At 35.2% G+C, this 17,209-nt stretch overlaps 1 protein-coding gene across 2 annotated transcripts in view; it reads left to right on the top strand.

The window, feature by feature from the left end:
- LOC115348565 (heparan sulfate glucosamine 3-O-sulfotransferase 1-like) overlaps positions 1-10,047 on the top strand; it is a 58,281-nt gene extending 48,234 nt beyond the window's left edge. For both annotated transcript variants that reach the window (XM_030031455.2, XM_030031456.2), the window contains one exon: positions 8,505-10,047. In XM_030031455.2, coding sequence (XP_029887315.1) covers positions 8,624-9,553 — 930 coding nt within the window. In that variant the 5' untranslated portion in view covers positions 8,505-8,623 and the 3' untranslated portion in view covers positions 9,554-10,047. The remainder of the gene's footprint in view (positions 1-8,504) is intronic.
- Positions 10,048-17,209: the final 7,162 nt, after the last annotated feature.

The following is a 17,209-nucleotide window of genomic DNA, read 5'->3' as shown; positions in this document are numbered from 1 at the left end:
CATTAGAAGGTCTCCAATCTGCTGATTGTTGGATAGTAGCACTTATTACCAAGGGAAGGATCAGTTTATTTCATGCCTTGTATAATGGGGATAATACGGGAATTATACAGGACCCCATACAGCAATTCTTATCAGTCAGCATCATATAACTACTTCCCAGAGACTAATACCAGAACCTTGGAAAAGTTCTTCGAAAAGGTATTATGAATAGAAGGTAAGATACTGACCTACGCTCAGCAGACTTGGCTGAAGTGCTTAACTGTAGGAGAGCATTCAAGGTGGGGACAAAGGAGCCTCCTTGCCTGCAAGACTTTTACTTTGTGGCTTCTCTCCCTGGCCAGCTCCTCACATGTCACTCGTGGCTGTCTTAGGTCACTCCCCATGCCAATATCTGATGAGCGATGATGCCTGGAGTGCTCTCGCCCTGCATTGGGGCAGTGCTGAAAACTAAGGTATAATATTGACAAGTTCTGCCCAGAAAAACTCTCCTGTGAGAAAAAGTCTTCCCTTTTTGGAGTCCTTGAAGTTGTAGTGCTTTAGATTCCCCACCAGTTCAGATCAGCAGGGGTTTATTTTTGTGGTTTGGTTGTTGTTTTTTTTTAATACCAGGAAGCTGTGCTCTTTACAAGAGAGCATAACAGGTTCTAGGATCACCTATGTGACATGGATGTCCTGTAGGAATTTGCTGGTTTGTACAACAGAGAGCTAACCTGTCCTCATCCCTATTGAATGCTTCTGTTGCCCTCTCTGACCCTCTGAGGAATCTTTTTCCTTTGAAAGACAGGTCTCTCCTAAATCCTCTGCAGCAAATTCTAATTTTAATTCCTAAACATCGGTGAGTATTAAGGCGTTCTTTGTGACAATGAGTGTGGGCAAATGAATAACATTCATTAATTATACCAGAGGTAGAAAAGTTGAAGTTTTACCTTAGTAAGATCTGTAGAAATGAACACAAAAGCTAGTTATCAGCCATACATTGTTACAGCTTATACCTTTATAATTACACAGTTACTGCTTATTTGGCTGAAGAACCTGGCATGGCATCTTTGTTACTTCAATTTATATTAGTCCTGATGCATAATTACCAATTAGAGGTGTAAGTTTAATTCAAGAAAATGATAATGCGGTCCATTTGAAATATGCCAATGTGATATGTAGAGTGATTAGACATATAAAATTGGCCTTGTCATCTGTATTAATCTGACCACTATCTATGGTTTACATTTTAATAGGAACAGATTTTTTTTTTTTTTTATGTCTCTTTAGAGGTATGCTTAGAACGTATCTAGCTTTATGGACTAAACATACTAAGGGCCTTTATGAAATTGTAATTCAGTAACTTTTATGTGGATGGTTTGAGTATGATATTTTTCAAAGATACCATAAAATATAAACATGTAGGCTATAGCTGTAGAAGGTTTATTTAGCTCAGAAATATATTAGTGTATTTATACTGTATGTATTACCGCATATAAGGTACTGCTATATATTTGCAGTCATATTATCGTCAGACAATTTTCTGTCTCAAGTTATCAGGAAAGGGAATTAGAAAATATAATACTAGCCTTAGGGAAGCAAACTTTTTTCAAAACTCCTATCTGCTAATATCACCTGCCAATGATTTAATGTGTTTATAGTTTATGCTAACCTTTCTTAGCTTTCCTTTTTATCCATTATAGTCTGTGTACCTGGTAGAAGGGAAGCCTCCAGCCAATTGCTGTTACTTTGCAGCTCCTATCTTTACTCACCAAATAGCTATTTTCTTTTTTATTCCTTTTTTTATTCCTGTAAGGTAGTAACTGTTGGCTGTTATAAAACTGCAATCTCATTAGAAAAGTTTCATTCAAATAAATTCACTGCTGATATTAGGACTTTAAAATGTTAATGTCATTGTTTTTCTTTGGGATAACATAAGTTTTTATATTGACGCTTAAAGAGACACCTCTAGACTCTTTCATTTCCAGAAGAGTTATTAGGAGAGCTGACAGCACTTTGGGACAAGTCTGTGGGATCGTTTTTTTAGGTAGTGCCTCATTTAAGAATTCTTAGTACATCTCTCTATTAAAAATGTGTCCATAGTTTGAGTAAAACAAAAGCGAACAAAATTCTTAAGTGCATACAAGAATTAACGTTCTTTATCATCAATATGAACTGCTGCAATGTTTGTTTGACTCTGGGATCTGTGGTCCTTTTTGTACTTAGTCCTCTACTCCTTGTATAACCAGAGACCACTGGAGCTCAACTTGAAGCTCTGTTACAAAACTCCAATGTCATATTTTACTCATGCTCAACCTTTCTTGCTTTCTCCAGTTTGCATCAGACATTTTCCATGATTACAGGTGGGAGGTATTCTTCATGTCCAGTTGGTGTATATTCATGGAAACTGACTAACCTCTCCTAACAGATTTTGATAAAGCCCAGTAATGACATCATGGGAATGTTATTTAGTTATTACACTTAATCTGGCAACGGAGTATAGAGTGAAAGTGTAGCAGAATAGTTTCATGCCCTATCTGAAGATAAAGGGTTATCATGCACTGGGATAAGTGTCCTTTCATACATAGTCTTTAGTTTCATGGCATAGTTAAATTGGGATTCTTCTGAATCAGATCTCACTGAAACTTAGAGGATACAGCTCTAAACATGTTCAGTTGCAACTATTTCTCATTGATCTCATTCTAACATAAACCTAAAGTAATTGCACTGCTTGTAATAAAATTAAGGTCTGCTCACAATTGTTTCTACGTAGGAAACTTTTTCAAAATTTTAAATATTTTTCACACTCAGAAATGTGCTCTCATTGTCTCCTGAACTCAGTCTGGGCATATCTGACCTGTGTGGATAGAAGTAACTGAATTTTGTTTCTTTTCACTTCATAATAAAGAGGATACTTTTTTTGTTCAACCATTGGACATGTGTGAAGTATTTTTAAATGTACTTTTATTTCACAAACTATTCTATAAACCAGAATTAAGGTATTATGAAGAGGACTTTTGATGGTTGTATTACGTCTAACTTTTAGTGCTTAGATTTAATAGAATTAGTCATTGCTTTATTGGATTTGAATAAATTGATACTGGGTTGTATTAAGCAATGTATCCCATATGCGCTGGATTATTCATTTGCCTGTTTTTTCAAAAATGTATAAGCCATACTGAGAGCAGATTTGCATTTATTATTGCTATTTAACTAGCCCTACTTTTACCAAAGGAAAAAAAACAGCCTAATTTCAGATACTTGAAAACTTTTAGAATTGTATTATTGTTGTTGTTATTTAGAATAAAAGCCAGTCTGTATATGGATACTTTACACCGGCATAACTGTCATCACAGTATGGTTTTCTTTTAAAAAATTCCTAAAACAGTTGACCTTACATGACCTTTGGTTGTGAATACAGTTAGGCTGCTATAGCTTTTTTTATATTGTTCTTAATTATAGAGATGTAATTGAGCTGTTACAAATCCGTGTGCCAGTACGCCTTAAAATGTTTGAATTCTACTCTTCTCAGTGGCTGATCTCTGTGTTGGGATGAGTTGATATCTAATAGGAATAAACAGGAAAAGCAGTACACTTTTTAAAATCGAAATATATTTTTAAAAATCAAGACAAAAATTGGTGCTCTGTTATACTTGTTCTGACCACCTCCTCTTCTTGTAGTCTTCAGTAGCAACCACGAGTATTTCTGCACAAATACCTTGAAATCCCGAGTTTGTACTTTGTTTCAATCTGGGGGGGGGGGGAGCAAGTGGGAAGAAACTGCCATATTCCACAAAATACTCAGATCTTATGCTGAAGCACTGAAGAATCTTTGCTTTTCAGTTCAGCAGGTAACCCAAGTCTAAGTTACCATAAGAGGTGTGAGAGGCTGCCATGAAATGGCACAAAGTTGGAATTGGAAGGGGAATTGGAAGCCCTGGGGTTTTTATTCTTGGTTGGACTATAAACCTCTTAGATGACCTTGAGCAGGTCACATTAACCCTGACTTTCCAAGGCATTTGCACTCCTGAACTGGATCTATAGGTTGGTCAGTTGCTGTTTCCTGTAACATGAGAATGGTGCCTTAACAGGGTGCAGACAGTTCATTAACACAAAGTGCTGTGAAATTCTCCAATGAAAACCATTACAGCCAGTGGAAACTATTATTAGGAATTAATAATATTATAAATTAGTAATAATAACGTAGTTAGGTTTACCCTATGATGTTGTACTTCACCCTGAAGCAAGATAAATCATAAGGCACTTAGAAGGTTTTTTTTTTACAATAGAGTGCAGCAGTTAAGGGTCTTTAGAACATTTTTGCAATATTAAAATGATTTTTCAGGCAGCGTATTAGCATCTTCAGTCTAGTCTAAGGTTTTAAAAAAGTAAAACAAACAAAAGCCCAAGGTATTATTTACTTAATTAGTCCTCTCTGCAGCATGAATTTCTTTCTGAACTTCATTTCTGTTTTAATATGTATCATATCTGTTGATGTTCCTTATGTTACTAAGCAACACCAACACTACCAAATAATAAGAAAAAAAACATATAATAAGGCACTATAATTCTGATCATGTATCATGGGGTTAATTTCTTAGGAATACTCTGAGATTCAAAGAGTGTGCAGTGCAGCAATGTAAAATATATTGTTTTCATTATAAAAAGAAGTTCATATCTTCTAAAAATGTGCATTTAATTGCATAAAGGCAGAAAAGCAACACAAAAATTATTCAAATAACATTCCAATTATATTTGATAAATCATCTTTAAAACCTTTACATTTATGTAGCAATTATAACCTAACCACAGGATCTAACATCTTCGAGCTTCATCAAAATCAATCAAATATCTTAGGCTGCAGCTGGAATGTTGTTCTGATGGAATTGCTCCCAAAGGCAGTTTTGATCTCTTTAGGCACCAGTTTTACAGCACATTCTGAATTTGATTATTTCTGGTAGTATTTCCTGGGTAAGGTTTTGTTCTAGCGATGACTCTAAGAAATTTCCACTATATAAAACAACTAATTAATTGCAAACTGGTTAAAGTAACATCGTTTTCAAAAATGCTACTAATACTTTGGTCCATAGAACATGCAGAATCTCTTCTGTTACTTGCTTTCTAAGTGTGTTTTATAGAGAACTGCTGATTTCAGAAGGTAATTTAAACAGACTCTCACTTACATCACATGTGAACCTGAGAATATTTTGGAAGACCAATCTTTCCTTAGTTATAAGTATGAAGTTCTCACTCAGTTTCCAGGCTTCGTATGACAGTATTTGCACCTGATTCTGAGGTGCATCAAACCAGATAACTATCCGTTAATTAGGAATAAAACAATATTAGTATGTTGGGGGGGGGGGGGTGTTTAAATAAAATAAAAAAGTGAATTTGAGCATTTTTTCATCTATTTATTCATCTATCCAGGAAGATCCAGGAAGAACATACCTCTGTCTATATTACTGCAGAGTCCCCAGTCTCAAATACTTTTCTATCTTTTTTTACACTGGTTTTCGTTTATTTCAGAGAAATTCCTTCTTTCTTCTCTCCCCATCTATTTTTTAAGATATTAACCTCGTTAGTCTCAAGAACACTTCTCAAAATCTCTAAAAATAATTTTCTTTCTGGTTAAATAAAGTTGCCTAAAATATCTGTTGAGAATCAGTTCATAAAACTGTTTCAAGATGGGATAATTCTGGAATTTAAATTAGATAATGAACTATATGTCTCTACCTTGGTATTTGTGAGGTATTTCTTGCTTGGCAGACAGTCAGGCTGGTCTTGCCTTAGTTTCAAAGTGCTTGTAATCTAATGTATACAGGTGTATACACATTATAAGGTGTAACGGTAAATTGAAAAAAAACTGTAAGGTATTTACAAAAACAATTCTTCAAACTTCCTGAAAGAATTTTAATTTAAAAAAGAAGATTAATAGAAAGTAAATTAATACCAGCATTTCAGAACAGGTTAAAAGAAAGATTAACTGCTCCCTGCTCCCTTGCCCCATCTCCCAAATCCCAGCCTACTGGCATCACAGGTCTGGAAAGCCGCTGTACTGCCATATAGTCCTACTTCAGAGAAGAGAGGAAGTGTTTTCAAAACCATCTTACGCATAGCTCTATCCTTACTCAGAATGGATTGTTTAGGAATATTGTGAATCACCAGAAATTTGGCTTGAAATCATTAAAGCAGAGTCACTGCCTACAAACACGCTTAATACTTGAAGGCCAGTATTTCAGGAGTCATCTGGGGTGTGATGCCTCAAATTGCATGGTCAGTGTTGTACATTCTGTGAGAGCTTTTCGAAACCAACATTAGCGGCCATTATAGCAGAATGCATTTTGATTCCTTAGCACTAAATAGCATGTTTACCCTTTCCCAAACTTGCCATCCAAGAGCAGTCATTCTGAAAAACGTTAACTACGGATGGTTTTGGTATAAATGTATTCCGTTCTTCTGTCCTGTAATTGCCACAGAAACGCTTGCATTCCCTGCTCTTGAGAACTGTACATAGAACTTCCATGTGAAGTTCTTAGTAAAAAAACTTGTGACCTTTAAAATGAAACTTCCTTTCAGGTTTGTAAAGGAGAACAGTATTTTCTCCAGTCTCTGATAACAAAGCCAATTTGTACTTGGACTGTTCCAGTGTTTAATAAGTGTATGCTCACATACACTTTACCTGGTTGAAGCTGTGCTCTTCTTGAAGAAGCAGTTGCCCTTTAGGATTTGCTTGGATGTAACAGGGAATGGTCTCCATGGATTTACTCACTAAAGGTCATAGTTTATTTTTTAAATGGCAATTTTAGGGTTAATATTCACTATCTGTGTGTTTAGAGCTCATTCAGGCTAAGGAGTCATTCCCTAGATATCCAAGAAGCTGGAGTAGGTTTTAATAAGACTTAGAAAATAGATTTAATGAATCTGCTACATTACCTAGACTGTTATTATCAAAAATGTTCTTATGTTAAATGTTTAAGTCTGTAAAGTAAGCCTCAAAGTAAACAATTTTTAAATAGAAATACTGAGTGCTCCTCAGAGCCATGACAAACGGGAATTGGCTGTGTTTTCTAAGGTCACTTCTAAGAGGCGAAGTACCATGACCAATATATTCAGAAAAAGAAAGAGACTAAGTGACAGTGGAACTGCGAAGGAGCTGAAGTAGTACTATTTCTGAGACTACTTTTTAAAATATGAGCCATGACTCAAATAGATTCCAAAAATAGTTATTGTTTTTAAAATGACTGCTGCTTCACTGTATGAAATAGCTTGTTTCCACAGTGTATACTGAAAGCAAAACAAGTTAAGGATATAGATCTATCCTACATATCTTAAATTGTTAAAATTGCTCAGAAGTGGGATGAAGTCCAAGAATCCTCTCCATGAGGATTTGTCCTGTAAGATTTTCAGACATAGAAACAGGCAATCCAAGCATAGTGGTGCCAGTACTGGTGTTGCATTGATCTGAATTTTTTATCACTGCTATTATGATGGCAGATCTATTAGCGATCTGTTTCAAATAACATGTACAAGAGTTACCCAAGAGATTTCAAATGTTAGTAACACAGCTACAGTGACATTTTCTTTCACTTACACGTGCATGTCCACATACATGCAAGCGTAAAGCTTTTTTCATATTTTTAAGAGATTTAACATTCACCCCTTCCTTAAAATGATCATATGCTATGTGGATTGAGAAAATGAAGGTATCCAGCTCCAACCAGACTTGCTTCCCTGCAAAGTTTTTAGGTGCCCAGAAAGCATCTAGGTATCTCTTATACAGAGCTTTGGAAGAACTGCAGAATATTATCTGAAGATTTGATTTTGGTAAGATTTTCCCAACACTTAAGTGACTACATGTCACAATACCTGGATAGTTGCAAAGAATCCAGCCTGTCTCTCCCCCCTCCCCCGATCCAAGTCAGACACTTCACTCTTGTTTTACCACACTGTTAGTTTTCTGCACTAAGGGCTCAAATTCCAAAATTTTGCCTGTAATCTGTGCTTTGTTTTCTGTGTCTAAGTAAACAGAACCTTTTTTGTATGATCCATAGCTCACTGGAAACCAAATGGATGCACCACCATCAAGTGCTATTATTTAGATGAGGGTATACTGTTCTAGCAGGGAATTTGGGGAAAGGTATTGACATTCCAAAATGCTTTGGTATTGCTATTAACATTGGGTGTGGTATATATGGCAAGAGAAGTATATGGTATATATAGAAGAGAACTAGGGAAATCAAAGCAAGCAAATAATGGCCACGAATTTAAAATCAGGTAAATAATTCTAATGTTCTGCTTAGAGGAGATAAAAGCTGTTGAAGGGTTAGTATCCATCATTGGTCACCTATGGCTAAGGAAAAGAAACACTGGGGTTTTTTGTTCTTCTGAAATAAAGTCAGGGAAAGTGAATAACTTCAGTATAAATTTTCTGTCGTGATCACAGATTAGACTTGTGAATTGAATTGTGAGTTGAATTTCCAATTGGTGATGGGTTTAGAAATACTGACTTGTCTTATTTTATTTTGTAGATGCTTCAGAAACTTGCTGTGTGTTTGCCACGGGTTCTGCCAACCAACTGGAGAGGGGACTTCCCTATTCTTTCATTAGTCAAGCATAACATTATCTTGAACTAATTATTCCTCTCCACATGGCCTTCCTACTAGTGTCAGCTTATCTTCTGCTGACTCATGCTCAGGGTGCTCCTGCTGAACATGGGGCACTGTTGGAAACACTGAAGTCACAAGTAGGATTATTCAGCAATAAAAGTGAACACTATTCAGCACAGGTGAGACCTCCTGGCACAAGCCGACAAATACCTCAGACAATCATCATAGGAGTTCGTAAAGGAGGGACAAGGGCTTTGCTGGAAATGTTGGATATTCATCCTAATATTGTGGTTGCAGCTACAGAAGTCCATTTCTTTGACTGGGATGAAAATTATGTGAAAGGAATAGACTGGTATAGAAGTCTGATGCCATTTTCTTATGGAAATCAAATTACAATTGAGAAAACACCAGGCTATTTTACATCACCACAGGCTCCAGGAAGAATTCATGACATGAATAGCTCTATTAAACTGCTGCTCATTCTAAGAGATCCCACTGAGAGAGTTATATCTGACTATACCCAAGTATATTACAACAGAGTAGAAAGCCACAAGCCTGTTCAGCTTTTTGAAGATATTGTTATTAAGAATGGAGCACTTAATACCAAATACAAAGCTATTCAGAGAAGTCTATATGATGTTCATATGGAAAAGTGGCTTAAGCATTTCAGTTTGGATCAGATTCACATAGTGGATGGCAATACTTTAATCAAGGACCCTCTTCCTGAATTACAAAAAGTTGAAAGATTTCTAAATCTTCCTTCCCGGATTATGTCTTCTAATTTTTATTTTAATCAAACCAAGGGATTCTACTGCATTAGAAGTGATGGAAGGGAGAGATGTTTACATGAATCCAAAGGCCGCCCCCATCCCCTTGTGAACAACACTGTTTTAGAGCAACTGTATTCTTACTTCAGAGAGCACAATGCAAAATTTTACAGAATGGTTAATCATTCCTTTGACTGGCATTAATGCATTTGGAATCAATGTTTCTTAAAAAGGGCCTGAAACAAAGTCTTTCAAACATATCTTTCTAAACTGTAGAGATTGGTACTATGAGAACTGGTTATATGCTTCATTGGAATAACACATGTGTTAACTCACTGAAATGGTACCCTTTACGTTGGGAAAGATAAGTTTCACGTATTTGTATGATTACTGTGAGTCATATCCTGATCTTTCTCTCACCATGCAAATACATTAACTTCAGCGGACTTATTTCAGATACTTACCTGTTACAAGATTTGTGCTGTTTTGGAAAAAATGACTGCTTCTAACAGTGTAAAAAATGTAAATATTTGAAATGGTATTATTCTAACTGTTCTGTATTTTTTGTTGTTAGTATTTTTTATATCACACACAATGATAGTGGTGTTGATTTCTAGAATTTTTCATACAATAAGTTAAATTGTATGTTAAACAGGGGCATACATAGTGGCTCCAATAAATAATTCATCCTCTGTTAATATGCTGAAGTGCTTAATCAATTAATAATAAAAGGAATCTATTTCATCTATGATTTTGAATAGGTGAACTAGAAGATCCCTGTCTGTATATCATTAGTATTAAACCACACTCTTAGTATCCTGGGTTTGCAAAAAAAAAAAAAAAAAAAAAAATTATTTCCAAACAAACTAAGAATATGAACTGTTTGAAGAAGCTTTAAGTGAGAGTTCTGAATGTAAAGACATTAAAATATCGCAGGCAACCTCAATTTACACTGTTATTCTACGCACTTAAAAAAAATTAATGCAAAAAAATTATTAATATCGGCAACTGTACAACTATTTGATTATATAAATTATGTCACTTTCCTCTTGAATGGAAAAGCTCTTCATTAGTACTACCATATTAATCATGTCTGTATTCTGTGACTAGTTATTCTACTACTCTCCTGGCTTTAGTTTACATATCTCCATTGGCATAGCACATGGATTCTTGTCCAAAAAAAAAAAAAAAAATTATTTGCTTGCCCTCCAAAGCATGAAATTTTTATTTTGTCATTTCTAATGCACATCATGGGATGTTCTCAAAGTTAAAATAACATTTTGTTATACTGTATATCTCAGACACAGTGTTCAATATGCTAAGTATGACATACTCAGATTATATATAAAAACCACACCCACCTCTACCCCTGCATTAGGAATTGTTTTATTTTTAATATTTATTTTGTTTCACACTATTGTGCTGGTCTGTTCTCCTTTTTCATGTAAACATTTTATGATATATCAATACCAAAGAAGAAAGTCAACTTGAAATGTTAAATGTGGTGCCAGATACAACTACAGCTGCAGATGTGCTCGTTTGAAATTGTACCTTGCAATCCAGAAACTCTGGTGCATGCCCTAGTAGAAGCATTCATTAGGTGCATTCCTCTTCAAGCTTCTCGGGACACTGGTGAGCTATGGTTGTGTGGGCCCACTCTGAGCATCGCAGTGTCAAGCTCCACCTAACCTTGGTGAGAATCCTGAATCTGTGTCCTGTCTAAGCTACTGTGCAGCCTAGAGGAGTATTATGTTCCTAACATGGGATTCAGTCTTCCACTTCACAGGCTAAAAGGTATGTATTGCAGCACTAATTTTTAGGCTTCTAATACTTTATGAGGGGGCTGCTTAGATGTTAGACAGGTAGCAGTATTAACACTGAAGCTGGACAGAATCAGACCCAGCCAGATTAGGTGGAAATAGCCTTCATCAAATACTCCCCTCAATAAATGTAGAATGTTAAAAATAATATAATAAATCTTACTCTTTATCTCTTCTGCTACTTGTATGTATATGTACGAGAGAAAAGTATATTTATTTGTCATTAGCATATAAATAACCTCTGAAGTTATCTTTCTGAAGTATGATTATTTACTACAGCTCTGATTTCTACAGATGGCCCAAATCGTTATTTACTTCTCCCACATTTTCTGAGATTGTGTCTTCTTAATCATTAATATTGATTAGATCTGGCCACTACTCAGAAGTACAAGGTTGATCTGTATCAGGTATGGAAATACAAATGCATTTCTTTCAAATTAGCCAAAGAATAGGATGTTTATGCTGGTCTACGCACCATCTTTACAAGGACATTGGATAGGCAAACTGTAATAATTACAGTTGTGTAGCCTAACAATACGTTCTTTGTCATTTGTCAAGTAAAAAGTTAACCCAGAAAAATTCTGATCTCTGAATCAGCAGGGTGATTTCATATTGGACCAACACTTTGTATTTTGTGGGCACTACATTTTTATCTGATAACAGCAGTCCCAAATCCAGATTCCCTATAGTATTTAACATAGCCTGTTCTTTCTGACCAATGCAATCTCAGTGATGAACGAAACTCATTCCAGTCCACTAATTTCAGAAATACAGTATTGAAGGTAGCAACTTATCAGCAGCTTACCATAGATTGTAGTTTTTCTTTCAGCATTGCTTTCTGTTTCTTATACATTCCAAAACTTTCCATATTCTTCTTCTTTTGCTTCTTTTCAATGATGATTCTGTTTAATAGTATTCAATAAGATTGTTTTCTTTTCTTTTTTTTTCTTTTTTCTTTTTTTTTTTTTTTTTTGGCAAGAAACTAATTTGAAAGCAATGTATACTTCAACAAAGGTTTCAGGTAGTCGCCAGTAATTTAAGAGTTCACATGTCTATTTTTCACATGTCTATTTGTCACATTCAATTTCACAGGCTTCCAAGAAAAAAAATGAAATAAAAAAATCTAATGTCTTTCTATATGCTTGCAGGCATCAAGTCTTTCTCTTTCTTCTCTGAAGTTTACAGCTAATCTTTAAAGGAGTTGAATGTGGGAACACCCGTTGGCAGAAGCTGTATGCATCTTTGAAAATGCAGGTCCTTTTCTGGAATTTACATTTCAAGGAGAGCTGATCTGTATGGATTAGTGATGCATATATCTACTTGATTTGTTAGCACTCTTCATTCCTGCTCAGCATTTTTGGGAAGAACAGAGTTGATAAAATTAATTCAATGTATCATTTTAGAGTTTACTAATACCAGAAGAAATATATTATGCATAGTATAATTTGGGTGAGGGGTTGTTTTGGTTTGGTGTTACATAAGTCAAGATTCTCATCTGAAGTTTTGTTTTGGTAAATGGTCTACAACGATGCAACTTAACCTCTGCATAACAGAATTCAATAAATACAGTAGACTATATTTTAACATTACAAACCGTTTCAATCAGTTTCTCATTTTGTGGTCTGAAAAATAGTATCTTATGCAGCCCTAACCTTCTCCATTCAAAAGATAACACTCCTTCCATCATCCTCAGGAGGGGGGTCAGTAGAAGATCCACGTAACACTGAAATAAAAAGTACTTATTTTTGGGCACTTTGAATTCAAAACTACTCAAATTTTGGAAAGAACTGGAGGCTGAGAATCAGTTTGAAGATGTATTAACAAGACAGTTCTCAATTTAAGAAATTACAAATATCTTTTATGAATTTCCGCAATTGATAGCAAACCATAAACTATTCTACTCCAAATTGGTCAAAGGACTTTTATGTCATTATCTGATACTCAAGAGGTGTTTGCAGAAAAAAAATTTCATGTGGGAAGGTTGTTTAAAGAGATCATGCAGGTTTTTTTTCAAAGGTTGCTGGGAGCATCTGAAACAGGCGGTACAGTCACATGTGTAAGACTACTGCAGAATTTATGATGCTTTGAGCAGCTCTTTGATGTTGTTTTGCATTCCACAAACATTAAGCTTTCACTTTAAATACTGTTGCTTTCCTTTTTTAGTTAAAATGCCATAGTTATAGTTGCTTTGATCTAATATCACTGGGAATTAGCAGTATCAAGCAACTGCAGCTGTAACTGGATCAGTTTAGCCTTTGCCTCAATAAGCAGCACACTCAATACTTAGATGAGTCTAATATTAGGTTTGGGGTTTTTTTATATACAGGCTATATATGTTACCTCTAGTACATAAAGAAAAAGCATTGGGAAACTTAAGAGCTAGGGTTTTGCCCCAAAAAGCTCCTAGTAGTTAACTAATAGGAAGAAAACAAAGAGGTTGCTCTATTGCACTCACCCCCATTATTTTACTAGAAGAGGGTTGGGTTTTTGCATTGTATCCTCTGTATCTAGCTCCTCAAAGGCCTTGGGGTGACTTCTGGTCTTTTCTTTCACAACTCAGCCGTGATAGAGCAACAGTTCCTCTTAAAGAATACCTGTTAAAGCAGAGACATTTTTTTAATATCCATAGGCAATATTGTGGAGAACTTTACAGAGGGCATACACTTGGTGCACATCATTGTATGCTGCTACACGTCAAGTCCTTCAGCATCCTTTTGATACAAAGCCAATAGGTAATACTATAAAATGCATTGAAGAAAGATTAGATTGACTACTGCAGGGAAGCGCATCTGCATACAGAGTTTTCAGTCTTCATGCACATTTCAAGAGCACATCAAAAAGAAATTTAAAAACTGGGTTGCTTCCAGCAAGTTTGACTGCTTATTGCCTTTATCAATTCAGATGCTTTCATGAGTTGGACAAAAATTTTAATACTGTCATAATCCCTATAATTTCTTGTTTAATCTGTGTGGTCAAAACCAAAAATACAGGTTATTACTTTGCTTTATAGGAGCACAGTTTAAAAAAAAAAAAAAAAAAAAAGACACACCCCCACCCCCAATACCTTGATTCATAGTAAGAGTTGCACAATGACAATGCCCACAATAACATTTCCTTGCAATTTCCTTGCAGAGACAGGAACATTTAAATTATTTAATTAAAAGATTATACACCTGTAGATCATTATTTTCTATGCTTGTGGATTTGATCCCTATTTGATCCCTCATTTCCTTCAAAAGCTTGAATTTTATCATAGAAATGAACGGATACATTAGAATTAAAATTGGTAATAATTTGCCTAGCACATTAATCATTACTAGCAGTTAATGGCCAATATTTAGTTACTGGCCAAGTAATTTCCATTTTGATTATTTCAAGTTTCAATGTGACTAAGTTGTTTTGCTATTTTATAAAACAAATTTAAAAGTTAGAACCAACAGTGGATAAAAAGACTCTGCAGTATCATTCTGTGATTGTAAAGGAATATAAAGGAATTGTCATGTCTTTAAGGATAATTAACAGTGACATAAGCTTACCACAATTCCTCAAAAATTATTGGAAGCCAAGATACTAACAGAACTGCAAAGTCTAAATTAGTACTTGAAGTTGAATCTGCTACTTAGGGAAAATATAACAGATTAAAACCAGACTGACATAAATCATACTTCCCTGGTAAAATAGATGTGATGTAAAATTTACAGTATCTCATGTATTAGCCCATGTAACAAGCACTATGAAGTCTACTTTCTGATGCAAAATGGTCTTACACTTTTACGTTGTATGTCCTTTTAGTTCCATTACAAAAACCTCTCAGCCTTTAAAGAAAAACATCTTAATATAAACTCTTTACCAGTGGTACAGTTCTTCTCTCAAAGGACATTTCTCTGGTTTTGTATTGTTTCCTTTGAGATAAAAAGGTGGTTTGAGTCACACTGCAATAAAAGTAGAGAGTTATCATACCAGAATTAAGACTATTACTTCTGTTTATTACAGTTCTCAGTGAATAACATTTTTATGTAGGAACTGATAATAGTTTAACAATTTCTTTGCATTTTCTCTCTCTTCGTTAGATAATACAACTATGTTATAGTTTTTCCTGTTCTGAAGGATGTTAGTCTAAACTCATACATTGTTACTCTGAAGCACTGACTTACAGATCTAAATCAGATGGCAGTAATACAAGGAAAGCACAGGTAATTAAGAATCCATTCCCTTTGCCACTCAGACTGGCTAAGATTTTTTTTTTTTTTTAACTCTTTTGATGTGAGTACTTTGCTCCATCATAAACTTTCTATTAGGAATGTATCAGCCAAAATTGCAATAGGAAAAAATAAGGCAAGGACAACTATAATGCAATAAAACCTGAGCTGAAGGCTCTTTTCTGCTAAATATTTGTTGACATAATATGGCACAGTTACAAATGAAAATTATGACTGGCCTGATAAGATGATGCACAGGACTAAGTAACATGCTACTCCAGGGATTTATCTAAGTATTCTACATGCCTGAATTAATTTTGTGATCATTAGGCTATTAGGGACATACATGAATATACATTTTCAAAACACTGTATTTCATCTTAGAGAATACTACAATACTGTAGGACAGTCTGAATATATTATGTCTATCCTTGGGTGAAATGCTGCAGTGCTACTAAGCACTGGATGGGAAGTAACAAATCTGTACACTAAGTGTTGGGCATTTTTAAATTCCTTATGGAAAATTACCAGCACTAGATGCAGCAGTTTTGTTGTTGATTTGACAAGGACTGTCAGCCTAGAAAAATGCCGCGCAACTGTCATGAGAAGATTGAAGATACCTTTTCTATACTCTGCCAAGACACAAATCCAACTCAAGACAAGTAACACAGATGGAACACTGTAAACTGCAGGGGGTGCATTGCTGCCTTGAGTGAAGATTAAAGGCTCATAACAACATACGCTATAGTTACACACGCACTCACGCATCATAGACAGCTTGCAAAATACACTCAGTCTAAACCAAAACCAAGCAGAATCTACAGCTGTGCACTAAAGTGATTGTGTTGAAAGCATATTGAACCAGGGGCAACCGTTCCAGTATGAGCTATCTGTGACTTCTTATTTGTTGTATTAATAAACTGAAGTCTGTTTAGGCCATGCACTAGGCATCTTCTGTGAGCTAGCACTATATACTGCTCTTAATATTTTCACCTTGCAGACAATGGGTATTGTATTCTCAGATTCAAAGTAAGCTTCATCCATTATGTGTTTGCCAGACAACCCATGTTTACGTGATTGAAGTCTTTTGTCAAGTGTACATACAACAAAATGAATAAAACAGATTAACAGATTCTCTGGGAAGAAAATGGCTAATGGGTCATATACTTAGGGCCTAGTTTATGTACAGTAAGCACAGCAGAACAGGGTTCAAGTAAACTACCTTTCATACTTTCCAAAAATAAACTTTTTGTGTGTTTTCACTTCCTTTAATTTAGGCGGGGGAGGAAGCCTCCCCTATGTTGTTTAATAAGAAACTTGGAATTTTAAAATTCAAATTCATCTGAGAAGTTAAAAATACTGTGGTTTCAGTGACTTAAATAAGAAATTACCATTCAAAAGTTACTACATTTTTAGCAGCATTAGAAAACTGTTCACTTTCTTTTTAGTTCTTTTATACCTTGTGTTGCACCCTCCCACCTCTCCCTTGAAAAAGTATTTTCATAACAAATACCATTTTTTGCCAGCTGATTTCAATTTTATATAGGCAGAGTTCACAATATTAACCACTTGCATTAAAAATACAAAGATTGGGTAGGGTGATAGCTAAGTCTTACATTTCCACGAGTGGAAAAAATGGCATATGAAATAAAACTATAGTCACTTAAAATGGGTACCTGCTGAATCACACTGAGTATTGTACGCCCCAGATTATATAGAGAGAGATCAGGGCTGCTTCAGCTATCCAAATGACAGCTTGCAACATCTTTTGTGAGTTTGGGAAAAGTGGTTTCCCCCTTCCATCAAACAGACATTCAGACTTCAATCTGAGAAAAATCTTT

The sequence above is a fragment of the Aquila chrysaetos genome, chromosome 11 (genome assembly GCF_900496995.4).
Source record: "Aquila chrysaetos chrysaetos chromosome 11, bAquChr1.4, whole genome shotgun sequence".
NCBI lineage: Eukaryota > Metazoa > Chordata > Aves > Accipitriformes > Accipitridae > Aquila > Aquila chrysaetos.
This window is presented reverse-complemented; position numbering and strand designations above follow the sequence as displayed.